The 21,652-nt window shown below is 35.5% G+C and overlaps 1 protein-coding gene across 3 annotated transcripts in view; it reads left to right on the top strand.

Annotated features, from left to right (window-relative positions):
- Nucleotides 1–21,652, top strand: part of LOC150107563 (uncharacterized) — a 215,624-nt gene that overhangs the window by 111,228 nt on the left and 82,744 nt on the right. For all 3 annotated transcript variants that reach the window (XM_090391956.1, XM_090391955.1, XM_090391957.1), the window contains 2 exons: nucleotides 3,578–3,653; nucleotides 9,415–9,460. In XM_090391956.1, the coding sequence (XP_090248082.1) occupies nucleotides 3,578–3,653; nucleotides 9,415–9,460 (122 nt within the window). The remainder of the gene's footprint in view (nucleotides 1–3,577; nucleotides 3,654–9,414; nucleotides 9,461–21,652) is intronic.

Genomic DNA, 21,652 nt, shown 5'->3' with positions numbered 1-21,652 from the left:
TACAATCAGGACCTCGAGCATGCTATCATCACCAGACACAGAATTGGTCACATAAAATTTCCTTAATTTTATGTGACCAACTCCGTGACCAATTTAAAGAACCTTAATTTTCTTTCAAAGTTCTTTGGACGAAAATTAAGGTTCTTCATAAAAGTAATAATCTCTTGGAGACCTTGCTACATTGACTGAATCTAAATAGAAATGATAGACTCAAATTATTCTCTTATGGGAAATAGTTCTTCACAAATTTCAGAATTAACTTAAATTTAATTATAGAAATTTATTTTATTTTTGTTTTATTTATTTTTTTTTTTTTAAATCTTGTTAAAATTAATTTTACTAGAACTTGAATGTAATTAGACCATTACCCGCTACATCATTTACGTGCACTTCGTGTGTGCCATTCTGTTGAATATACCAGTTTCTGTTGTTGTTGTTTAATTTGAAAGTCAATACTGAAGATGCCCTTGATACTAGGAAAAAATTTTATACTAATTAAATATATACATGAGATAAATCCGTTTTATGTTATTTATTAATTATCATGTCTTATATTCCTGTATGTCACATATATTTAGATTTAGAGTAATCTCTATTATGAAGGGTGAGAGGGGGGGGGGGTTAATTGGTTTAATATTTTTTGGAGGTTATAGCCATTAGCTACGAAGGTGTTAAGAATATGGTTAAGTTCAGTAGTTAGGGCATTGTTAACTGAAGTGATTAATTTTGGCCTGTTATATAGGATTTTTTATAATCACATATTGTTGGTAGGGGATGTGATTTCTGGTGAATGTATCTACTTGTATGTGTAGGTTTTCTGTAAACAGAAAGACAGGGAATCCATCAGGCTGGCATGTAATCAGAGTGTCTAGGAAAGGGGGATTATTATTGTTTTCCTTTTCCAAGGTAAACTGGATCCTGGGATGTTGATTGTTTAAGTGTGTTAAGAAGGTGTGGGTGTATCCAAGTCACGTGGCCAAATAGCGAACACATCATCTATGTAGTGTAACTAAACAATAGGTTTATGTGGAGCCGAATTTAAGGCTTTTCCTTCAAAGAAAAAGTCTTAAACTTTGAAGAAAACACCTTAAACTTTCAAGCCTAAAACTTTGAAGAAAACACCTTAAACTTTCAAGCCTAAATCTGAAGAAAAAGCCTTAAACTCGGCTCCACATAAACCTACTTTTTGGCTACACTACGTAGATAATGTGTTCGCTATTTAGCCGCATGGCTTGGATACTCTCCACAACTTCTCAACACACTTAAACAATCAACACCCCAGGATCCAGTTTACCTTGGAAAAGGAAAACAATAACAATCTCTCTTTCCTAGACATTCTGATTACAGCCAGCCTGATGGATCCCTGGCTTTCTGTTTACAGAAAACCTACACATACAGGTAGATACATTAACCAGCAATCACTTCCCCCCTCCCAAGAATATGGGATTATAAAAACTCTATATAAAAGGACAAAATTAATCACTTCAGATAACAATGCCCTAACTACTGAACTTAACCATATTCTTAACACCTTTATAGCCAATGGCTACAACCCCCCAAAAATCCAAAAAATATTAAAACCAATTACCCCTCCCCCCGACAACTTGTTACAAATCATATAAAAAATTGGCATCTCTTATCAGCTCCACCAAAGACCAGCCACTTCCCCTAGACCTACCTCGAGTATACCAGGTAGGTCTAGAGAAAGTGGCTACTATGGCCAAACAGGCAGGACCCGTTCCACCAATGCAGCCACTCAGGATTTGCTGACCATGCTTTGGACACCTGCCACAAAATACACTGGAAGAAAGCCACTTTACTACACCACAGCAGGTTAAATATGAGAGATTATTCCTGGAGTCAGCCTCAGCTCTAAAAAAAAAAAAACTCCCCAACCCTCAACTAATTTGGATGCATGAAACTGCCCTAAATATGGGATGCTTGCATTCTAAGAACATCAGCCCAACAGCCCAATTTAGCCCACTAAGGGGGGCACCTTTAGGAATCTAGGACTGAAAACAACTGAAGTCAGTCTCTTCGGCCATATTTGCTTAGTGTTAGTGCCTGCGTGCACATATCATTATTTTGTGATATATTTTGTGTTGTATTACCATCCCTGAAGATGGTAATATAACATTACCCAAATATAGGAAGTATTAATTAGTTTTTTATTTAAAATTAATTAATATTCTAATATACATTGTCTCTTTCTCTAAAATCTGACAGTTATACATTTCCAACATATAAGTTTATCTACAAGAATTGTATATATTTTTATCTTGACTCAAACTTATGGCTTTTCATATTTTTTAACTGTTGTCTTCACATATAGCCTAAGTTGCTGATATGCTAGCAAAAATCATCATACGACTTGAATCTATGTTGTAGACTTATTTTAAATGTTGTAAAGTTGGAGTATCTAGTCCATTTTCCAGGAACTAAAAAGGTATATTTCTCAAAATGCATAAGTGTTCATGGAATCAATTTGCCTGTTCTTGTATGTATAGTAATTCTTCTCAGAATGAGTAGATTTTATTGAAATTTGAAATCTTTACCAAGTTGGCTTTTACTTCTATTTTTACTTGAGAAATTTGGGGAATGACTGCTACTCTGTTTGTATGGAATTTTATAAAATTCAGTATTTAGGATCTCTGCTAAACTTTGTTGCTACCTCAATTTTAGTTTGAATTATATGATTTTTAGTGGGAGAAATTTGCAAAACAATTTGAAGCAGAATTGTTACATAATGTTGACTTAACTGCCCTCACTTTTAAATTGGTTTGGTAATGAATAATGTGACCATAAAAATAATAATTTATTACTTACAAATATGTATGTGTGTGTTTATATATATATATATATATATATATATATATATATATATATATATATTATGATTATTTGGATATTTTCCATATGTTAATTCTTTGAAGAATTACAATAGTATAGTAGAGAGGCTGTTTGCATAGTGCTCTGACTTGGTTATGTTTTGAGTTTTTTTTTTTTTTTTTCCTGTCATGTTGTTCCCTGCTTTGTCAGCATTCTCTCTTTCTGCACCATGTCAGTTCTTTCACATAAATATTACTGATCTTGTTCACACAAATTTGTACAGTTGCCAGTTCATTAAAAGAAAATCAGAATTGCCACAGCATATAACTCTAGATGTATAATCAAAAAAAAAAAAAAAAAAAAAAAAAAAAAAAAAAAAAAAAGTGGGGTGGGGAAACCTCACTTTATCAAAACATTTTATAATGAGTCTTCCAAATTCAATGGTATCAACCTTTTCTTGGCTTTTTTTTCCAAGAAGAGGGGAGGCCCACAAAGTTCTGTATTAAGTGTAATAGATCACATCCCCAGGAGATATGTGGTTTATAACCTTCATTAGAAAAATGATCTTTGTTATTTTTCTAACAAAGGTTATAGGTGGTGGAGGAAGGGGGATTATCTCAGTACTTTTTTTTAAAAAAAAAAATATATAATAAAGATAGGAAATTATTTATATGGTTTGTATTGTATGATTTTTATGTTTCATATATTTAAATGAATAGTTGTATTAAAAGAAAAAATTATTCTACAGAAATTAGAAGGATCTGAATTAGGAAGATATTCTTTATACTTGAAGTTTGATCCTCTTGTAAAACCTGCTAGTCCAGGTAAGTGGAGTTTTTATTATAAATACATTTCTAATATTTGACTTCAGTACTGCTGAAGTTCTTATCTTAAAGTAAACGAATTTTGTAATATATAATCTCTTTTTTTTTTTTTTTTGTCTTGTTATTCAAAACAATTATGAGCTACATATCTTTTGTTTTGTGATCTACCATTCTCTTTTTTTTTCTCAATTCAGTATTGAGGGGGGGGGGGGGAGAAATGTTGGTGATGTTAATTGGAAGAGAAGAAAAGTATGGGTGAGCTCTACATTCTTTGTCAGGATAGCACTCAGTTAATAAAAGGGAGGTATGTGTTGAGGAGAGAGAATTGGATCATTGTTAAGATTACTAAGAGGTATACTATACTTGCCATTTCTTCCACTAAGTAAGGTATGTTTTTGTAGCAGCCATTACTTTCCAGATATGCCAGAACTATTAGAAGCTATATACAGGATAGTTCAAAATTCCACGTACAAACTTTGAGGGGAAGTAGAGAATATCAAAATCAACCATATTCACATATGGTTGATTTTGATAGGAAAGGCATGGCCGGAAATGCCACCCGAAAGTGATAGGTGGCACTGTTCGCCAGCGCTCCAGGTGAGCAATTGGGGCTTCCGACGTCATAAGAAGAACATGGTTTTCAATGGTTAACCACTACCTAGGTGATCACTTCATGATCACTCTTACCAACTGGAGGAAAGTGCGAAACCCCACTCACAATTTTACATCCTCTGATGAAATGATCAGAGCTAAAATTCTTGATCTTTGCATACCTTCCTTTACATGCTGCCTAAGATAGTTCATGGGAATTATGTGGACATAATTCCCTCCAGAGACAAGACTTCAACAATGGCTAGCACTATACCTAGAGAATAATACTGGTATTCCAACAGCTGAACATCTTCCACATGGTGCCCACATGGACTGGAATACTTAGTCTCTTAGTTCTTTTACTTTATTTTCTATTTTTATACTTTATTTTTATGCTCTATTTACTTTACTTTCTCTTTATGCTCTATACTCTACTCTTACGCTTTACACTTTCACTTAAGTTACTAGGTTATCTAATTTCTGATTAGATAACCTGTAGTAACCAGAAATGCCACCCGAAACATGGTGACTGTGCCACCAAGACTCCCCTTTATAGGTATTAAATATAATTAAGATCACTTGTAGTATCTCTCTAAATCTATCTCAAGCTTTATTGACAGTCGTGGGCTACTCTTATTTACATTCGCTCAGAGGTTTGAATTTTTTAGAAACAGTGCATTGGATTAAGGATCAGTGAACACACATTCTTTAACATAACAAACATTTATTAAACCTATGATGCAATTACAGTGTCATGAATGAATTGACTCTTATTAAACAAAAAAATCTAAAGCTAAGAATTATGATATCTCAATAATTGTGCACACACACACACACATAAAAACATGCAGCAATACTATCATACACCAATCTATAATCTCATCCCAATACTAATTTGTTCATGCAATATATATACTTCAAACAAGTTTCTCATATCTAAAATATACCAATTTTTCTTTAGCCTCTTAGTCCAGAACAAATAATCACAATTTAACTTTGTAAATGTCTCACCGAATATCAGTCAATCTTCCACAATGTTAAACACACATAAATGTAATTCTCATAGACAAGCTTATATGTTGGTTCTGTATTACTAAATCACTTAAGGAATTGACAATGTAGATAAGAATATAAATTAAATTATACTTTAATAAATATTTCCAATATTTCGGCAACATCACATTGCCATCTTCAAATGGAACTTACAAAAAAGGCACGTGCACGTAGGCACAACAACACAGTAACTTAACTAAGAATGAAGTGATGAAGCTATTGTTCTCCTAAAAGTCCTGATGGTGCCCCCTAGTGAGCTATGTAGGTGTTCTTAGCCGTTGGGCTGAAGGTCTACTGATGTAAGCCTCCCAAATTTGGGGCAGTCTCATACAACCAAATTTGTTGAGGTTTGGAGAGTTTCTTAGGGCTGAGGCTGATTCCATGAATAGTCTTTTGAATTTGTATTTGCTACGGTGTATTATTGTAGCTTTCTTCCACCGTATTCTGTGGCATGTATCCAGAGCATGGTCTGCAAGACCAGAGTGGTTCTATTTGTGAAACCGGATGTAGTCCTTGTGTTCCGAAATTCTGATATTATTCGCTGTCCTGCCTGTTTGGCCAAAGTAAGATAGTTTACAGCTCCAAGGGACCTGGTATTCACCAGGTAAGTCTAGGGGAAGTGATTGGTCTTTAGTGGAGCTGATAAGGGATGCCAATTTTCTGTATGGTCTGTAACAGGAGGTCAAGTCATGTTTTTTTAAGATTTTGGTAATTTTTTCCAAGATAAAAAATTCGAAAAATTAAAAAAGAACTCTGCCATCAATCCAAAACTTCCTACCAACACCGTAATCAACCTTCAGTCACCCTGAAGCACTCAACGCGTTTTCATGTGGCCACAACTTCGCCATTGCTCCCAGAAAAATACCTATTGAGGATATTATGATCCAGATTGAACTCAGAGTCTGCCACCTTCCAAATCAAATCGCCAACAGTGTAAGACTGGCTGTAGCTTGTGTCCTCTCCAAAGCAAGACCACTAAAAACCAACATATCAAGTTCACTCTGAAAAGAGGAAAACAATAGCCTCCCTTTCCTAGACACACTAGTTGCCCACTAGCCTGATGAAACCTTGATTTTCTCAGTTTATAGAAAACCCACCCATACAGGCAGGTACATTCACAACAGTATGGAGTGGTGAAAACACTATACAACAGGGCTAAACTGATCTGTTCTAATGACAAGGCCCTAAACACTGAACTAAATCACATCCTCAACACTTTCTCTGCCAATGGCTATCCCCCCCCAAATCCAAAAAATATTGAAACCAACAAACCACAACTCCCCCTTCACAACAAGGATTACTAAATCCACCACCATTCCCTACATCCAAGGCACCTCGGAAAAAATTACCAAAATCTTAAAAAAACACGATTTGACTTCCTGTTACAGACCATACAGAAAATTGGCATCCCTTATCCGCTCCACTAAAGACCAACCACTTCCCCTAGACCTACCTGGTGTATACCAGGTCCCTTGCAGTTGTAAACTGTCGTACTTTGGCCAAACAGGCAGGACAGTGAATATCAGAATCTCTGAACATAAGGACTACATCCGGTTTCACAAATAGAACCACTCTGGTCTTGCAGACCATGCTCTGGATACACGCCACAGAATACGGTGGAAGAAAGCTACAGTAATACACCGTAGCAAATATAAATTCGAAAGGCTATTCATGGAATCAGCCTCAGCCCTATGAAACTCTCCAAACCTCAACAAATTTGGTTGTATGAGACTGCCCCAAATTTGTGAGGCTTACATCAGCAGACCTTCAGCCCAATGCCTAAGAACACCTACATACCAGCAGGACTTTTAGGAGAACAATAGCTTCATCACTTCATTCTCAGTTACTGTGTTGTAGTGCCTATGTGCACGTGCCTTTTTTGTAAGTTCCTTTTGAAGATGGCAATGACGCCAAAATATTGGAAATATTTATTCAAGTATAATTTAATTTATATTCTTATCTACATTGTCGATTCCTTAAGTGATTTAGTAATACACATAAAGGTTTTACTCACAGTTCTACTCTTGACATATATATCTGATCTGGCTCTTTCATCTCTTATCTGGTTCCACTGAACTTCTTATCTGTCCTGGGCCTCAACACTCGTGTGGGCTTCTTATTCTTTAGCACCGTCACATCATGAGGAATTCCCGGGGCTTGATGCATATTATACTGATACTGACTGCTTTTCTGTCCTGGGTCTCAACATTCGTGTGGGCTTTCTTTTCTTTAGCACTGTCGAATCTTGGAGAATTTTCAGGACTTGGAGCATGTTACACCGATACTGACTGCTTTTCCATCCTCGGGCTTCTTTCCTTTAGCAGCGTCGCACAGTGAAGAATTCCCGGGGCTTGATACATATTATGGTTCGACATCTCCCGAATTCCCTCTGGATGTCCAATGTACCCGCGTTTGCGATGCTTGATCCCGAGGCACTACAAAAGGAGACAGCATTTCCTTCTACATTTCTGCCTTTGCGTTGCTACATACTGCCTCTGCCTACTACATACTAGCTCTCCTGCCTCTGGATACTCCGAGTTTTTCTTGATCCTTTCTTATACTTCCTCTTGCGGTTCCTGGATTAAGGGTTGAGAACCCCTAACATTCCCGTGCAAAAGGGGATGTGACCTTCAGAGTTGTTGATTACTTCTGTTTTCCACAGAACACAGAAAAACAATCTTATTTACCAACTACGGGAGATCCTTAGATGTTTGTCGCTTTTTGTTACACTGTCCTTGAGACATGCATTAGGTTAAGCTCGAACAATTGAAGGCACTTTACCTTGTACAAACAAAGCTTCTAAGCCATTTCTCTAAAATCAGAACCACTTCAAATGCCAGGCCACTTTCTAAGGCATTGCCCTTGAAATATACAGTTTAACATTCCTACCTTTTAAATATGTACTTGCATAATTTTTCACATCACAAAATTATTATAACTACAGAGCCGATATAACCCTTATATACAAAATTCCACAATTAGTGTAAAATTACATTATCCTTCTATATACAATATTTGTGACCTCTGTAAAAGTCGATGCAAAGTTAAGAAAAAAAAATTCCCACTGCATTGAATTTTACAGTACCACTTGTGTTTCGATATGAAATAAATCATCTCTCGCACTGGTACTGTTTCCACCAAGCACTTTTGTCCCTTCAGTATCACTCTCCTGATCTTTCACTTCATATTTTATTTCTGATTTCTTGCATATATTGCACTTCCATGTAGCAACAGTTTTTCCAGTTCACTCACTTCAAAGTCATTCAAATGCAATCGATCACATCCATATAATTATACAGATGTGATGGATTCCATTCTTCCTTCAAATACATGCCATACATCCACAAGCTGCAGTCACTTCTCCTCGCACATATCTCTGCTAGCATACTATTCATGATTCTGGCTCTTCTTCTAAACTCATTGTCATACCTTGGCAACACGCTGACAACTTGTCCCACTATGCTCTTATTTTTCACTCTCTCCTTAATCTCCTGATATTCACCCTTACATTCCCCTTATGTTCACTTAAATCATTTGTCCTCACAACCACCACTAATTCTCTTGCTTGTTTCCTCCTCATGCCCAAATTAATTATCTTGCTCATTCTCCCAGCTGGTTAGCAGACCTTATAGACTTTCTCATTAACCAATCCTCTAATAATGGAATCTCATATACGCATGAATATGCATATATATTGTTTTAGGTTTTCTTCTAAAATGAAGTGGAGGGTGACCTAATAGTTATTTTTACACATAGCATACAAGAACATGTCTGATTATATGCGTAAAAAATATGTAATATGATAACAAAGCTACTAGGATGTGAAGTTCACATCCCCTCCCCCCACGGATTTATATTTACAAAAGGGATCAAAAATAAAATAAAAAAACACTGTAATTGACATTTGCTAATATATGATAAATCATCACTGTTGTCTGTTTTTGTTATTGAGATATCCATACTTGGAGAGAAACTTAAGCAGCATTACAGTAAGCATGATTTATAAATTTATTCAATAGAATCATAACTGGCAGAATTTGAATGTCTTTATTTTATCTATACACTTTTTCAGTTGGTAGTCAATTATTTTTTAACTTTGAAATTCTTTATTTTACAGAAAAGAAACCAATGATAGTTGAAGAAGTAATTAGCAGTCCTTCCAAGTAATTGCTTATTATAATTGCATAAATAAAGTCTTAAGCCAAAGGATGTTTACTCTTTGGTATATGATCTTGTTTGTATAAGAAGTGTATTTTGTATTGGGATTACTATTTAAAAAATATATAGATATTGTATTTTTTTTTTTAATTTTTAAACAGTTTGACTTCAAGATTTTCTTGGCAGAGAAATTTAATGTTTAACAGTTTACTCTCTCACTATAGCAAATTACAGAAAAACCTAATGAAAGCTCCATAGGCATAATGTTCTGATATTTATTATAGTAAACTGTCCACTGTGAAAGCTCTGCTAGCTTGTTATAATGACAGTTCTTTGTAATTAATGTAATTAATTAGTTTTAAATTTAATTCCCAGTTTCTATTCAAATTAAAATGAGATTTCATCACTTCTAATTCTTTAAAAACTTCCCATGTCTGTTATTTATTGGAATATAGCATTATGACTTTTTGCTAGTTTATTACCCCTCCATGTGAGGTACCTATTTGTAGTTGAGGGGGAGAGACATCCCAGTGATATTACTTGCCTTTTTCATTCTTATTCTATGTTTTTCTTTCCATATTTTTTGCTCCACTTTTCCTGAGTCCTTTTTTTACTCTCCTCTTCCAGACCACTATCACGTGGATCTATATTTACTGTTTGCTGCAACCTATAGATACTGAAAGGGGGATCCTGGTAGTTTTGCACTACTTTGGCAAGAGGGGCAGTCTCTGATAGCCTAGTTCTGACTATTTGGCTAGTGGGCTTGCCTACATAAGTCAAGGGTGTTGCGTAGTGGTCACCTTCGGTCCAAGACTTTCTGTAGCATCTGTATAAGTATCCAAGAATGCCATGGCATTTCATTCCTGAGCACATTTGTTTTTCTTGAGAGTGGAAGTCCATGTTTAGCTCATTGTGGGTGGATAGCGCTGGTGGTGAATCAAATTCCTTCTGAGAATGAATACTTTTTCATCCTCTTGTTTATCAGGAGCCTTAACCAGGTTCAAAATCCATAGAATCAATAATGGAAAGCAAAAGTAAGAAACAAAAATCACATCAGAAGCTGCAACAAATACACCACCATTCTTAATCCTACATTTAGTAGGTTAATGTCCAATTGAAAAAATGTCACTCTTCCTCATCCAGAAGGTTTTCAAAGGGTTGACAGGATATCCAAAATCTCTAAAGAAACTGCTTTCAGGAGATATCCTTATTGAAACAGCTACAGTTGCAAGATCATAAAAATTGCTCCATGTGACGTCTGTAGGTAGAATACCATTCACGGTTACTTCCCACATGACTTTAAACTTTTCTAGATGCATAATATCAGAGTGGGACTTCCTTAATGTTCCTAATGAAGCGATGTGCTCTGAACTCAAGGACCAAAGAGTGATAGCCATAAGAAGAATCTGATACCGTAGGGGTGAGTATCTGGCTCCCACCAGAACCATCATTATTAAATTCAATAAAACCACCATCTTTCAAATATCATCTATTAACATCTTTTTCATAACTTATTTTTACGGTATTACAACACCAGACCAACTACATTATATAAAAAAAAATATTTTTTATAATTTAGTTGGTTTAGTGTTGGAAGACTGTTAAAATAAGTTATGAATAATATTCAACACCTAAAATTGTCTATTAGATTGATCTATCAACGTCGGTCAGGATATTGATGAAAGTTTTTTCACTTGACTATGCTATCAGTTATATATTTGGTTTAATCCTTTATCCAAGTGTAAGCAAACAAAGTTTGCTCCTGAAGTATTTTCAGGACTGGGGCAACTCATGGTAAAGGTGGTTGCCCCAGTCCTGATAATACTTCAGGCACAAACTTTGTTTGCTTACACTTGGATAAAGGATTAAACCAAATATATAATTGATAGCATAGTCAAGTGAAAAAACTTTCATCAACTTGTCTCTAAACCAGAGAATTTTAATAATAAGGTGTAACACTTTTTGACAACTGGTATAGGTAAATATGACTTCTCCATTACTTCCACCTTAGTATCACCACCTCTGGATCTGGCTCCCACTGATGAGACCTCAATCAAGGTCGAAACCAGTCTAGATAGTGGCCCTTCCCTTAATGCATAGCATTATACATGTCTGCAAGGAGATGTGCTTTGCATTATGGGAGATACTAAGACAAGGAGTGATGAGAGCTTGGTCCATCTTTACCATGAGTTGCCCCACTCCTGAAAATACTTCAGGCGCAAACTTTGTTCTTACACTTGGATAAAGGATTAAACCAAATATATAATTGGTATCGGTCAGGATATCAACTGTCCAGTAAGGCTCTATATCCCAAACCTTTTATGGCTTTAAATACCAGAAATATAGTCATTTTCAAACTGTCTGTCGTGGTTCTGCCATCTATGCATGATGTAGCAATAAAGATCATGAGAATAAAGACTGTAAGAGCAAAATGTCAAAATGCTCTGTGAGTAAAACATATGTCATACACCAGAGCCTGCCAAAGGTGGAAGGATGACAAAGAGATTAAAAATAAACCATGCAACGTATTGCTTATCAGGAGGCAAAGAGGCATCATACCACAAAAGTGGCAGCAACATCTGATAAACCCTTTTATTCCAAGAATACCACTGTAAAAAAAAAATGTCTCAGTTGGGATCCAAACCTATATGTTGATCCCTACTTCAAGCACTTATAACATTCCTGAACAATAACCTGCTCTCTATCTTCTTGGAGCACAAGAAGAAGTCCAATCAGTATGGATTTTGAAGATGAACCATCTTCAGATGGCATGGATACCTCCACCCACCCACCCCTTCGAAGAAGATAAAATAATTCATATATCTAGTGTCCTAAAAGGTGTACACTATGATATCTTGGATATTTTTCCTGATAAAGGATAACGGCAATCCTCAATTCTCAAAAAAAAAAAAAAAAAATCATCCGAGGCTATTAAAACCAAAGTTACTCAACGATGATAAGAACAAGACAGAGGATACTCCTGCTCATTGAGGAGTTACTGTTCTTGTGGACAACTATATCCCATTCCAGCAAGTCTCACTCAATACAAACGTAGAAGCAGTTGCTGTCTGACTCTCAGTCAGAACTCTTTAACTGTATGCTGTCTGTGTCCCCCTTCTGCCTCAGATATATCTCAAGATGACCATAATGATGTCATGTTGCAAAGTACTTCCTTTACTTTTAATGGGGGATTTAAATGGACAGAAAACCTTGTGGCATCATCAGAGGGAGAATTGTTGAGCATATGCTCAACAACAATAATCTCTCCCTCCTAAACACGGGAAGCAAGACCTGCCATATGCCTAACCAAATATTCACTGCCATAGACTTAATATCTCCTCGTCCTCCCTTTTCACACTCTTCAAGTGGGAAACTGATGAGAATATATTTGGAAGTGGATACTTTCCCGTGATATCCAGTTTCCTGCATGGGCAACCGTGCACTCCCTGACGGATATCACAATAGAACATTGAGCAAGCTAACTCACTAACCTTCTCATAATTTCAGAATTTGATTCTGCAATGGTCAGCTCTTCCATTAATGATGCAGTAAATCATATGATGGCGTATTACACAGGCTGCCACGACTACAATTGCTAAAACATTTAGTCAGTATCCGTGTTTCGTTAAGCCATGGTGGAACAACAATTACGCAGTGGCCAAAGCAGCTCAGAAGAAAGGTTGTGATATTTTCAGAGATACCTCAATACAGCAAACTTCTTCTTCTTATTATTGTGCTATCTTCTATCGAAGGTCAGCGACCATCTTTGCGAACAAACTGCGGTCTTGTGCTAATCTGAGCAGTTGTGCACTGCTCTTTCCTGTCCATGTCTTGATGTTGTCAAACCATGATATTCTTTTTCTTCCTCTAGTTCCTTTGCCATCAATTCTTCCTACCAAAACAGCAAACTTCACTGCTTTTAAATGTGGCCGAACTCGAGCATGATATATGGCATCAGTGCTGAAAGGAATCCTAGATCTATTATATTTCTAGCATAAGATATATAGATATTATATATCTAGCATAACAGCCAACACTAAACTTGTGAACAAAATATGGAAAATGAAGAGCAGATATGCCATCCACTGGCTCTCTATTTTTGAATGCAATGGCTGTACAGTTGTTGATCCAATGGTAGTTTCCGACACTCTCTCTGAGATTTTTGCAAAAACGTCAACATTTTCTATCCCCCGAGTTCCTTGCCTAAAAATGCAAAGTTGAAAAAACTACAAACCTAGTGAGATCTTCTGCCATCTTTCCAGGCAACATTATATCTGCACAAATACCACTAGAGTAACAAAAGCTTGTTTCTCAAACATCTGCCCTCTGCCATTTACAAATTACCAGAAGATTATCAGGAAAAAACTTCTATCCCATTGGCAGTTATCTCAGAACACTAAGACTCATAATGAGCTCTACCAAATTTAGCCTGAAATTAAATTATGGCAGTCTAGCCCCTGAAGGGTTTGAACAGAAGTCATTTTTGCTCGGCTCCACACATCATAGTCATCTAATGCACTCTTCCTTTCGACGATGATGACATACCTATGTATGAGTTTTGTGAGACTGGGCTATTCATCACTCATATTTTAATTGACGGCCCTCATTTTGCCAATGAACATGGTCATTATTTTAGCCACTTTTATAATCTGTCTTAGTTCTGTACACCCAAGCAGATTTTATCACTCATCGCATGTCAGTTCAAAAGAGGTTTTTAAATTTTTACAAAGTATTAATTAAATATTAATAAAGTATTAATTTTACCATTTCATATAACTTATTGTAAATGTGCTTTTAATATCTTGGTTTTTACTCTTATATACATTTTCTGAATTTTTATATTTTTTTATATTTCTTTCTTCATCTGTTTTATACCCATCTTTTACATTTGCTTTCCTACACTGATTTTATGCTGTTTTTATTCACTTATTTACTTTATGTACTAATTTATTACATACACTGATGTCTAAAACCTAAAAACGAACATTTTTGAATATTACGGCCGAAAATTCAGATGAATGAGCTTGTGGCAATTTATGTAACTGATAATTTCAAGTAGAAAGTGGTTATACATTCAAATTTTTGAATCGCATACAAAAAAAAGGCAAAAGGCTGCGCTAAGCAAATTGTCTTTGAAGGATGCTCTTTCATGAAGAAATAAAGTTGCAAACTTAGATGTCTTGTGATGTCTCAAAGACATCATCTAGATCAGCGCTTCCCAAGCTGTGGGCCGTAGCCCCCTTGGGGACCATAGGTTTTGTTGAGGGGGGCCGTGAAATAATGAAAACAAATTTAAAATGTTTTAAGACTAAGTAGATTTTTTTTATTTTAAAAGAAACGTATTTAATTTTTATTATTATTTCTTTTTTGTTATTTTTTATATTTTAATGGAAAAATTCACACATTGGTGTTGGTTCACAAACTTTGCTTCCTGCATATTTCGGTGCTTAATGAATATTAGTAAATATTGCTTATTCATATGTTTCATTTCAAAGCAGTGGTTAATTGTATTTACTTCAAATGCTCTCCAGGGAAGCTCCAAATCTTCCTGTCCCTTTCATCATGCGTTCGTAATCAGGGACTGTTGATATTGACTTTATATACATATCAAAACTCGTTTTATATTATCACTGTCATCCGAGCTAGTTTTCTGTTACCAATAAAAGTTTTGCATATACTTCACACATGAAATAAAGCTTAAACAAGTTCATGTGGGGAGATAGTAACTCGCTTGCAGTGGTAAACAACACGCCCTCCCTAACAGCCACTATACTGCAGAGGCAATAAAAACAAGTACTTTTATTATGCCAGGGAATAAGGTATGAGGAGTCTGTGTAATATATTTCTCAACAAATAGTGCAATTAGAGACAACTGGGATAAAAACACACGAATTAATGAATCACATGTCCCCTCATACAGAAACTATGCTGTATAGACTGAAACAAAACCATATGTTGCATGGGCAAACACAGTATCTACCTAAAAACCATTGTTATTAATTAGATGTGTGCGAGTTCGATTTCCCAAGGCAGCAATAAAATTCAACCAAACATGTTAAAATTCGTAAAAGTGTTAAAGCTAAGTAATATATATACAGTATATATAATGAATGTTATGGCAGTTTCACATATGGAATTTGGATGAAGAGAGTTAGCATTTCAACTCAATTGTCAGCTATGCTTTTATCTTTCAGTTGCGCGATCTTTTGTTAATACCACACCAATCATGTACGTTTTAATAACCTGCCTTTGCTGTCTGTTTTGCATTAGGCTTAATTGCCATAAAGGGAGAAAAGTCACAAAAGAGAAAAATGTTCTTGGTCCGGGGATTCCCTTATTCAGGTAATATTCACTAATTTCATGTTATCAGTCTGTGGTGTGCCAGTATCAGTAAGGGGTGATATTATTTGATCTATTCTACGTTAAAAAATTTAACCCTGAGATGGATAAGTGGCTGATAAAAAATAATAAAAAAAAAAATCCTGCGAACAATCAGAAGAAGCAGAAACAGACTCAAAAAAAAAAAAAGGACAGTATTTCATATTTTACCAGAACAGCCTACATCGTCTTCAGAACCCAAATGGTAAGAGGCAAAAAATGTAATATATGCATTTGATTTTTGCAATATTCACTGTGTATGTTTTGTATTGAATATAAATACAATAAATATTATAATAATATATCTCTCTATTACGATTTTTTTTCGAGGGGGGAGGGGGGCTTGTAATATTTTAATTTTTGCAAAGGGGCCCTGACATCCAGAAGTTTGGGAAACACTGATCTAGATGATTTCAAGCAGGGAAGAATTATTGCAAAAGCTTGAAGAAGGCTGCAGAATTACTGATATTGCCAGAGAGTTTGGAATCTCACTAGCCTTCAATTCAGAATCAGGGTAGCATTTCAAACAAATGGAATGTGTTTGAGCATGACGGCCACTCAAATCAAGTGGCCAACATGCACCTCAGATCTCAACCCCATACAACAGTTTTGGGATGTAATAGGAGATGCTGTTCGAAATTCCCCTCCAGAAAACAAACAAGACCTTACCTTGCTCTGATGGAGGAGTGGACCAGTCTCAAGAACTCCTGAATCACTTGGTGCTAAGTGGTATGACATTGTGAGAGCTGCATCGCAGTTCGGAGTGGACATATTCCAATACTGAAATGTCCTTCACATAGTTTTCTGTAAACACTGTACGTTAATTCCTTAACTATGTCCTTAGGAAATTCGTAACTTTTTCCAAAAACATATTGCAATTTAATTTGCACAAAATTATAACACATTTTTTGTGTAATATAATTTATTAGTATACTGGCCATAAATTTATCGTCCACATTTGACTGTAGTCATGAAAATTTTTTCATATACTGGTAAAATTGTATTTCATCCTTAGGTCTTGGACACCAGTGTATAGTATATTTTTAAGAAATGTTTCATTTATAATCATTGTTGTTATTTCAATTTTTATATACAGTGGTGCCTTGGTTAATGATGGTAATTCATTCCAGGATTACCGTCGCTAACCAAAACCATCATTATCCAAGGTGTGATTCCCCATAAGATTTAATTGAAAATCGATTAATTTGTTCCGGCTCCTCCCAACAACCATAGTACATATTAAAAATGCAGATAAAACTCATTTAAAATGTCATAAAAATATGGTAAATATCATTTATTTATTATACAGTATATGTATTTGCTACAAAAAAAAATTAACATTAATAAAATGAATTGTTCAGGAAAACAGTTTTTAATTATCAATCTTCACCAGAAGGACAATTGGACTCACTTCAGAGTTTTTGACAAATGGACCTGTAAAAATATGTCTAGGGTTGTTTGCTTCTGCCTCTTTTGTAAAATGTTTCTGAAAAACTGCATGGACTTTTCATTAAATAGATCTGCAGTTCTGATAACCTCAGATTTGTTTGGATTCCATTTCATAGCAACATTTTGAACTTCCTCCCACTTTGCCAAAACATTTTTGATTTCAGCAGTTGTAATTTGTTCTTTCTCTCCATCCTCATCTTCAGATGAAATTCCATTTCCTTCTCTTCACATTGCTGCTTGAAAAGTTCTTTTAGCTCGTCAGTGGTCAGTTCTCAGTCATGCATCTCCAATAATTCTTCAACATCTTCCTCTACTTCCAAGTTAAGATCATGAGCAGTTGCCACAATATCCTTTACCAATTTGTGTCTTTCATCTGAAGTTTCTTCATTACCAAAGGAAGGACACAATTTCCTCCATGCTGCTTTGAGACATTTCATTGTTACTTCTTGCCATTCCTTTACAATTAGCCTAATTGCTATGACAATGTTGAATTCTTCCTTCCAAAATTTTCTTAGGGTTATGTTGGTAGCCTAACACATTTCAAAGCACCTGGTAAAAAGTGCCCTTGTGTAAAGTTTTTTAAAATTTGCAATTATCAGCTGATCCATAGGTTGAAACAGAGATGTAGTCTTGGGAGGAAGAAAAATCACCTTGATAAAATCTAATTCCTATGGTAGCTTTTCTTGTATGCACGTTGGATGACCAGGTGCGTTAGTCAATAAAATGACTTTTAGAGGCAGATTGTTTTGCAAACGATAGGCTTTGACAATTGGTCCAAACACTTCGTGAATCCAGTGTCTAAATTCTATTCTTATGACACAGCCTTTGCTGTTAGACTTCCACAAAACACCGAGATTGGATTTTGAGACATTGAACTTTTTGAATGCTCAGGGATTCTCTGAGTGGTAGATTAATATTGGTTTTACTTTGTGGTCTCCACTTGCATTTGCTGCTAAAAGCAATGTTAACCTATCATTCATTGGTTTATGCCAGGAAGTGTTTTTTCGTCCTTTGTGATAAATGTCCTATTAGGCATTTTCTTCCAAAATAACCCAGTCTCATCACAATTGAAGATTTGTTGAGGTAGGTATTCTCCTTCTATAATTCTTGTAAAGCTATTGACAGATTTATCTGCTGCTGCTTTGTCAGCACTAGCTACCACACTATGAATTCCTGTTATTTTTTTCAAGTTGTCAAACCAACCTCTGCTACCTTTTGAAATCATCATCTACCTCAGAACTTGATCCCAAAGTCTTCTTTTTCAAATCTTGATAAATCTGTTTAGTTTTCTGACAGATTGCATTTTAAGATGTAGTATCGCCTGCAATTTCTCTTTCTTTAATCCAATTAGTAATAGATTTTCCATTTGCTCAAAAAGAAGCCCTCTGACATTCAACCTTGAAGTTCCCTTAGCAACCTTAGCTACCATAAGTTCTTCTTTCTTAGCCAAAATGGTTGATATTGTAGAATGACTGGTTTTATATATTCGAGTTAGCTGCATAACTTGCACACTTTCATGATGTTTTGCTATTATTTCTTTCTTCTGTTCAATAGAGAAAATTTTTCTGTATTTTTTTTTCCCCTCATTAGCTTTCTTTTTGGGACCCATTTTGTTACATGGTAAAAAAATTCACTTTATAAAAAAAAAAATACACAAAATACGGTATTATTACAAATTGTACAACACTAAGACAAGGGATACAAAGAACATATCGTCACCTGAAAATAAAAGTAAAAGTTCAAAAAAAAAAAACTTTTTGAAATAAAAGTTAATAGTTAAATTCGAAACCTGCAATTTTTGACTTAGTGCATTTTGCTTGTAAGGTGACGACATTAGATACAGCACTTACCATAACAACACTGATTAGCAGCTTATAGATACAATGATTATTATACAGATGAAATTTCATTTTGCCTTTTGATGGCAAACGAACAGTGACACACACCCGCCGGTTTATTGTCTATATGAACCAACACATAAAAAATAAATGCTTAAATACTCATTTTCATTATAAAATGCATTTATAACCACAGATTTTTAAATAAAGCACAGTACTACAAGAAAAGAAACAATAAATGGAAAACGTAAACAGCTGGCTATGATGGGTCAAATATATCTGAGCTTCACATCTATGCTACATGGCTGTTCTCTATTCAACAATGTCTTCCCGCGCGTTGCTGAGTGCGATCAGAAAATTCCGGTTTTTTTAGATTGGATAGAGGTTCACATAATCGAGAGTCGTTAACCAAGAGATTTTTTTCTTACAGCCACTCGTCGTTAACCAAGTACGTCATTATCTGAGGCCGTTGTTAACCAAGGCACCACTGTATAGTTTTTAGACCTATATATGCCACTTAATCACCTTCTCATAAACATCATATTTCTGATTATGCCTCTTCTATACATATTTTCATAGGAAATGTTCATTGAACTAGTGCTTGGAGTGCATCTGTGTCATTGAACTAGTGCTTGGAGTGCATCTCTGTGTGAGTGTGAGAGAGAGAAAAGGGTCATCAGTGCACCAGAAACCTCCTTAAAATATGTTTTGATAATATCAAGCATGTTTATTGAGATTTGTTTAAGCAGGTTTTTGGTGCATTACTCCAAGTATGGGAAATGTTCCAAGGTTGGGAAGATTTGGGATATAGTATTAGCAGTTGGTGAGCTGAGAAGTAGTGTCTTGATCAGAAAAGGACACAGTTTTCACATACAAAGCCAAAGAGGCTATGTATGTGATGAATTTGTGTCAGGAAAGGCTAGAAGTGTGTCGGCAATCAACCCAAGAAGATAAATTTGACCTTGTATGAAGATCTGGATACTATCAAATATGAGGAGAAGTGAAATATACATTTTCTTAGATGAAATAGGTTGTCTTTACCTAAATGAAAAATAATAAGATCGGAAGTATTGATTACGAAAGAACTTGAAGTTGGAATGATTGTGCACTCATTATGGTTCATCAAACGAAGAAGGGGGGGATGTGGCATACTGGCATTAGCTAAACTATGAATAGGATTTCTGATCAGTGAGAAAAGATGCCAATAATGTATAGGAGGATGAACATGGATGAAATTATAAACTCCTGGGGTACTCTACAGGAAAATGTGAGTAGAGGAAGCCATCCACTGTGACACGAGGCAAACATTACAGAGGAAATGGTGATTCAGTTGAAGAGGGTAGAAGGTGGACCATAAGGAAGTAATTTGGTTTGCAAACTTCTATGTGAGACCCATTGAAATGCACTGGGAATCTTGAGAAAGTAACCATAAGAGTTTCTCTAAGTCTTTCCATGGATTGAGTCCAAATGCACGTGGCGAAGATTGCTGTGGACCAAGAATGGAAGAGTCTACATGGCTGATCACTAATTAGCTAGTGTTTTTCCAGATGGTGACATTAGCTCTTAATCTCCATGTTTTTTCAGAAAACTGATGCAGTTGCAACTTGCAATCAGTTGTGTGACAGCTGGCTGACTTCTTTGCTGAAGGTTAGATTTCATATAACTATGAAAGATTGTGAAGATGATATATGGAATGTGTGTTAATTCTTAAGCATAATTTTTGAGGATAATTGGAGTGCTGATCAAGTCCAGAATACATAGGCATCCAAGCTGTTAAGGATTTTTTTTTAATGTCCTTCTGGAGGTATGGAGTGAGTTATTATGGTAGTGGGAAGTAATTCTGTTATCTTTGTAGGAGTCTAGGAAAATAATGATATCAGGAGATCAGTCTTATTGTACCGAGTGATCCTGAAAGACCAGAAGGCACACAAGTTTTCTAAATTTGATTTTGGAGTTAATGTTTTTGTGAACTGCTGTGTAAACTAAATACTAACCTGGAGTTTGGCTTTGAGCCACTTATTTGCTAGCCTGGCTTGGCAAGAGGATAGAATACCATAGTAAATCCATGCTCCCACCAACACACCGTTGGTTAGAATTGGGAGGAGGGTAGATGAATTTCATCGCTAGCATGAAACTACTACCACCATGCTTATTGTAGGCATGAAGAAGATTGAAAAAGTATAATGTGAACCTTACCTCACTCATTCACAAAATGTTTACAGACTTTTCTAAAGAGGGGTTTACATTAAAATATATGCAGAAAATTTTTCTTAGACTACCTTGATACATTTGTTAGTGAACCAAAACTTAGATATTGGTCAGGAATTTTGAGTTGAAGGAGGATTTCCTTTGTTCCAGTTATAATTATATCTGCTATTCAGCTGGAGCAGAGACAGTAATCAGATGTTGTAGAAAGGAGGAATGGATATCCTGAAGGTCATCCCATTTGGCCCTTGAACAAAAGATGAAGTACAAAGTAAAGGAATCTATACAAAGTTATGGTCTGAGTTTTCAATAGGAGAGTTGACATCC

Source organism: Typopeltis vanoorti, chromosome 4, assembly GCF_054136105.1.
Source record: "Typopeltis vanoorti isolate ZY-2024b chromosome 4, IOZ_Tvanoo_1.0, whole genome shotgun sequence".
Classification (NCBI taxonomy): Eukaryota; Metazoa; Arthropoda; class Arachnida; order Uropygi; family Thelyphonidae; genus Typopeltis; species Typopeltis vanoorti.
This window is presented reverse-complemented; position numbering and strand designations above follow the sequence as displayed.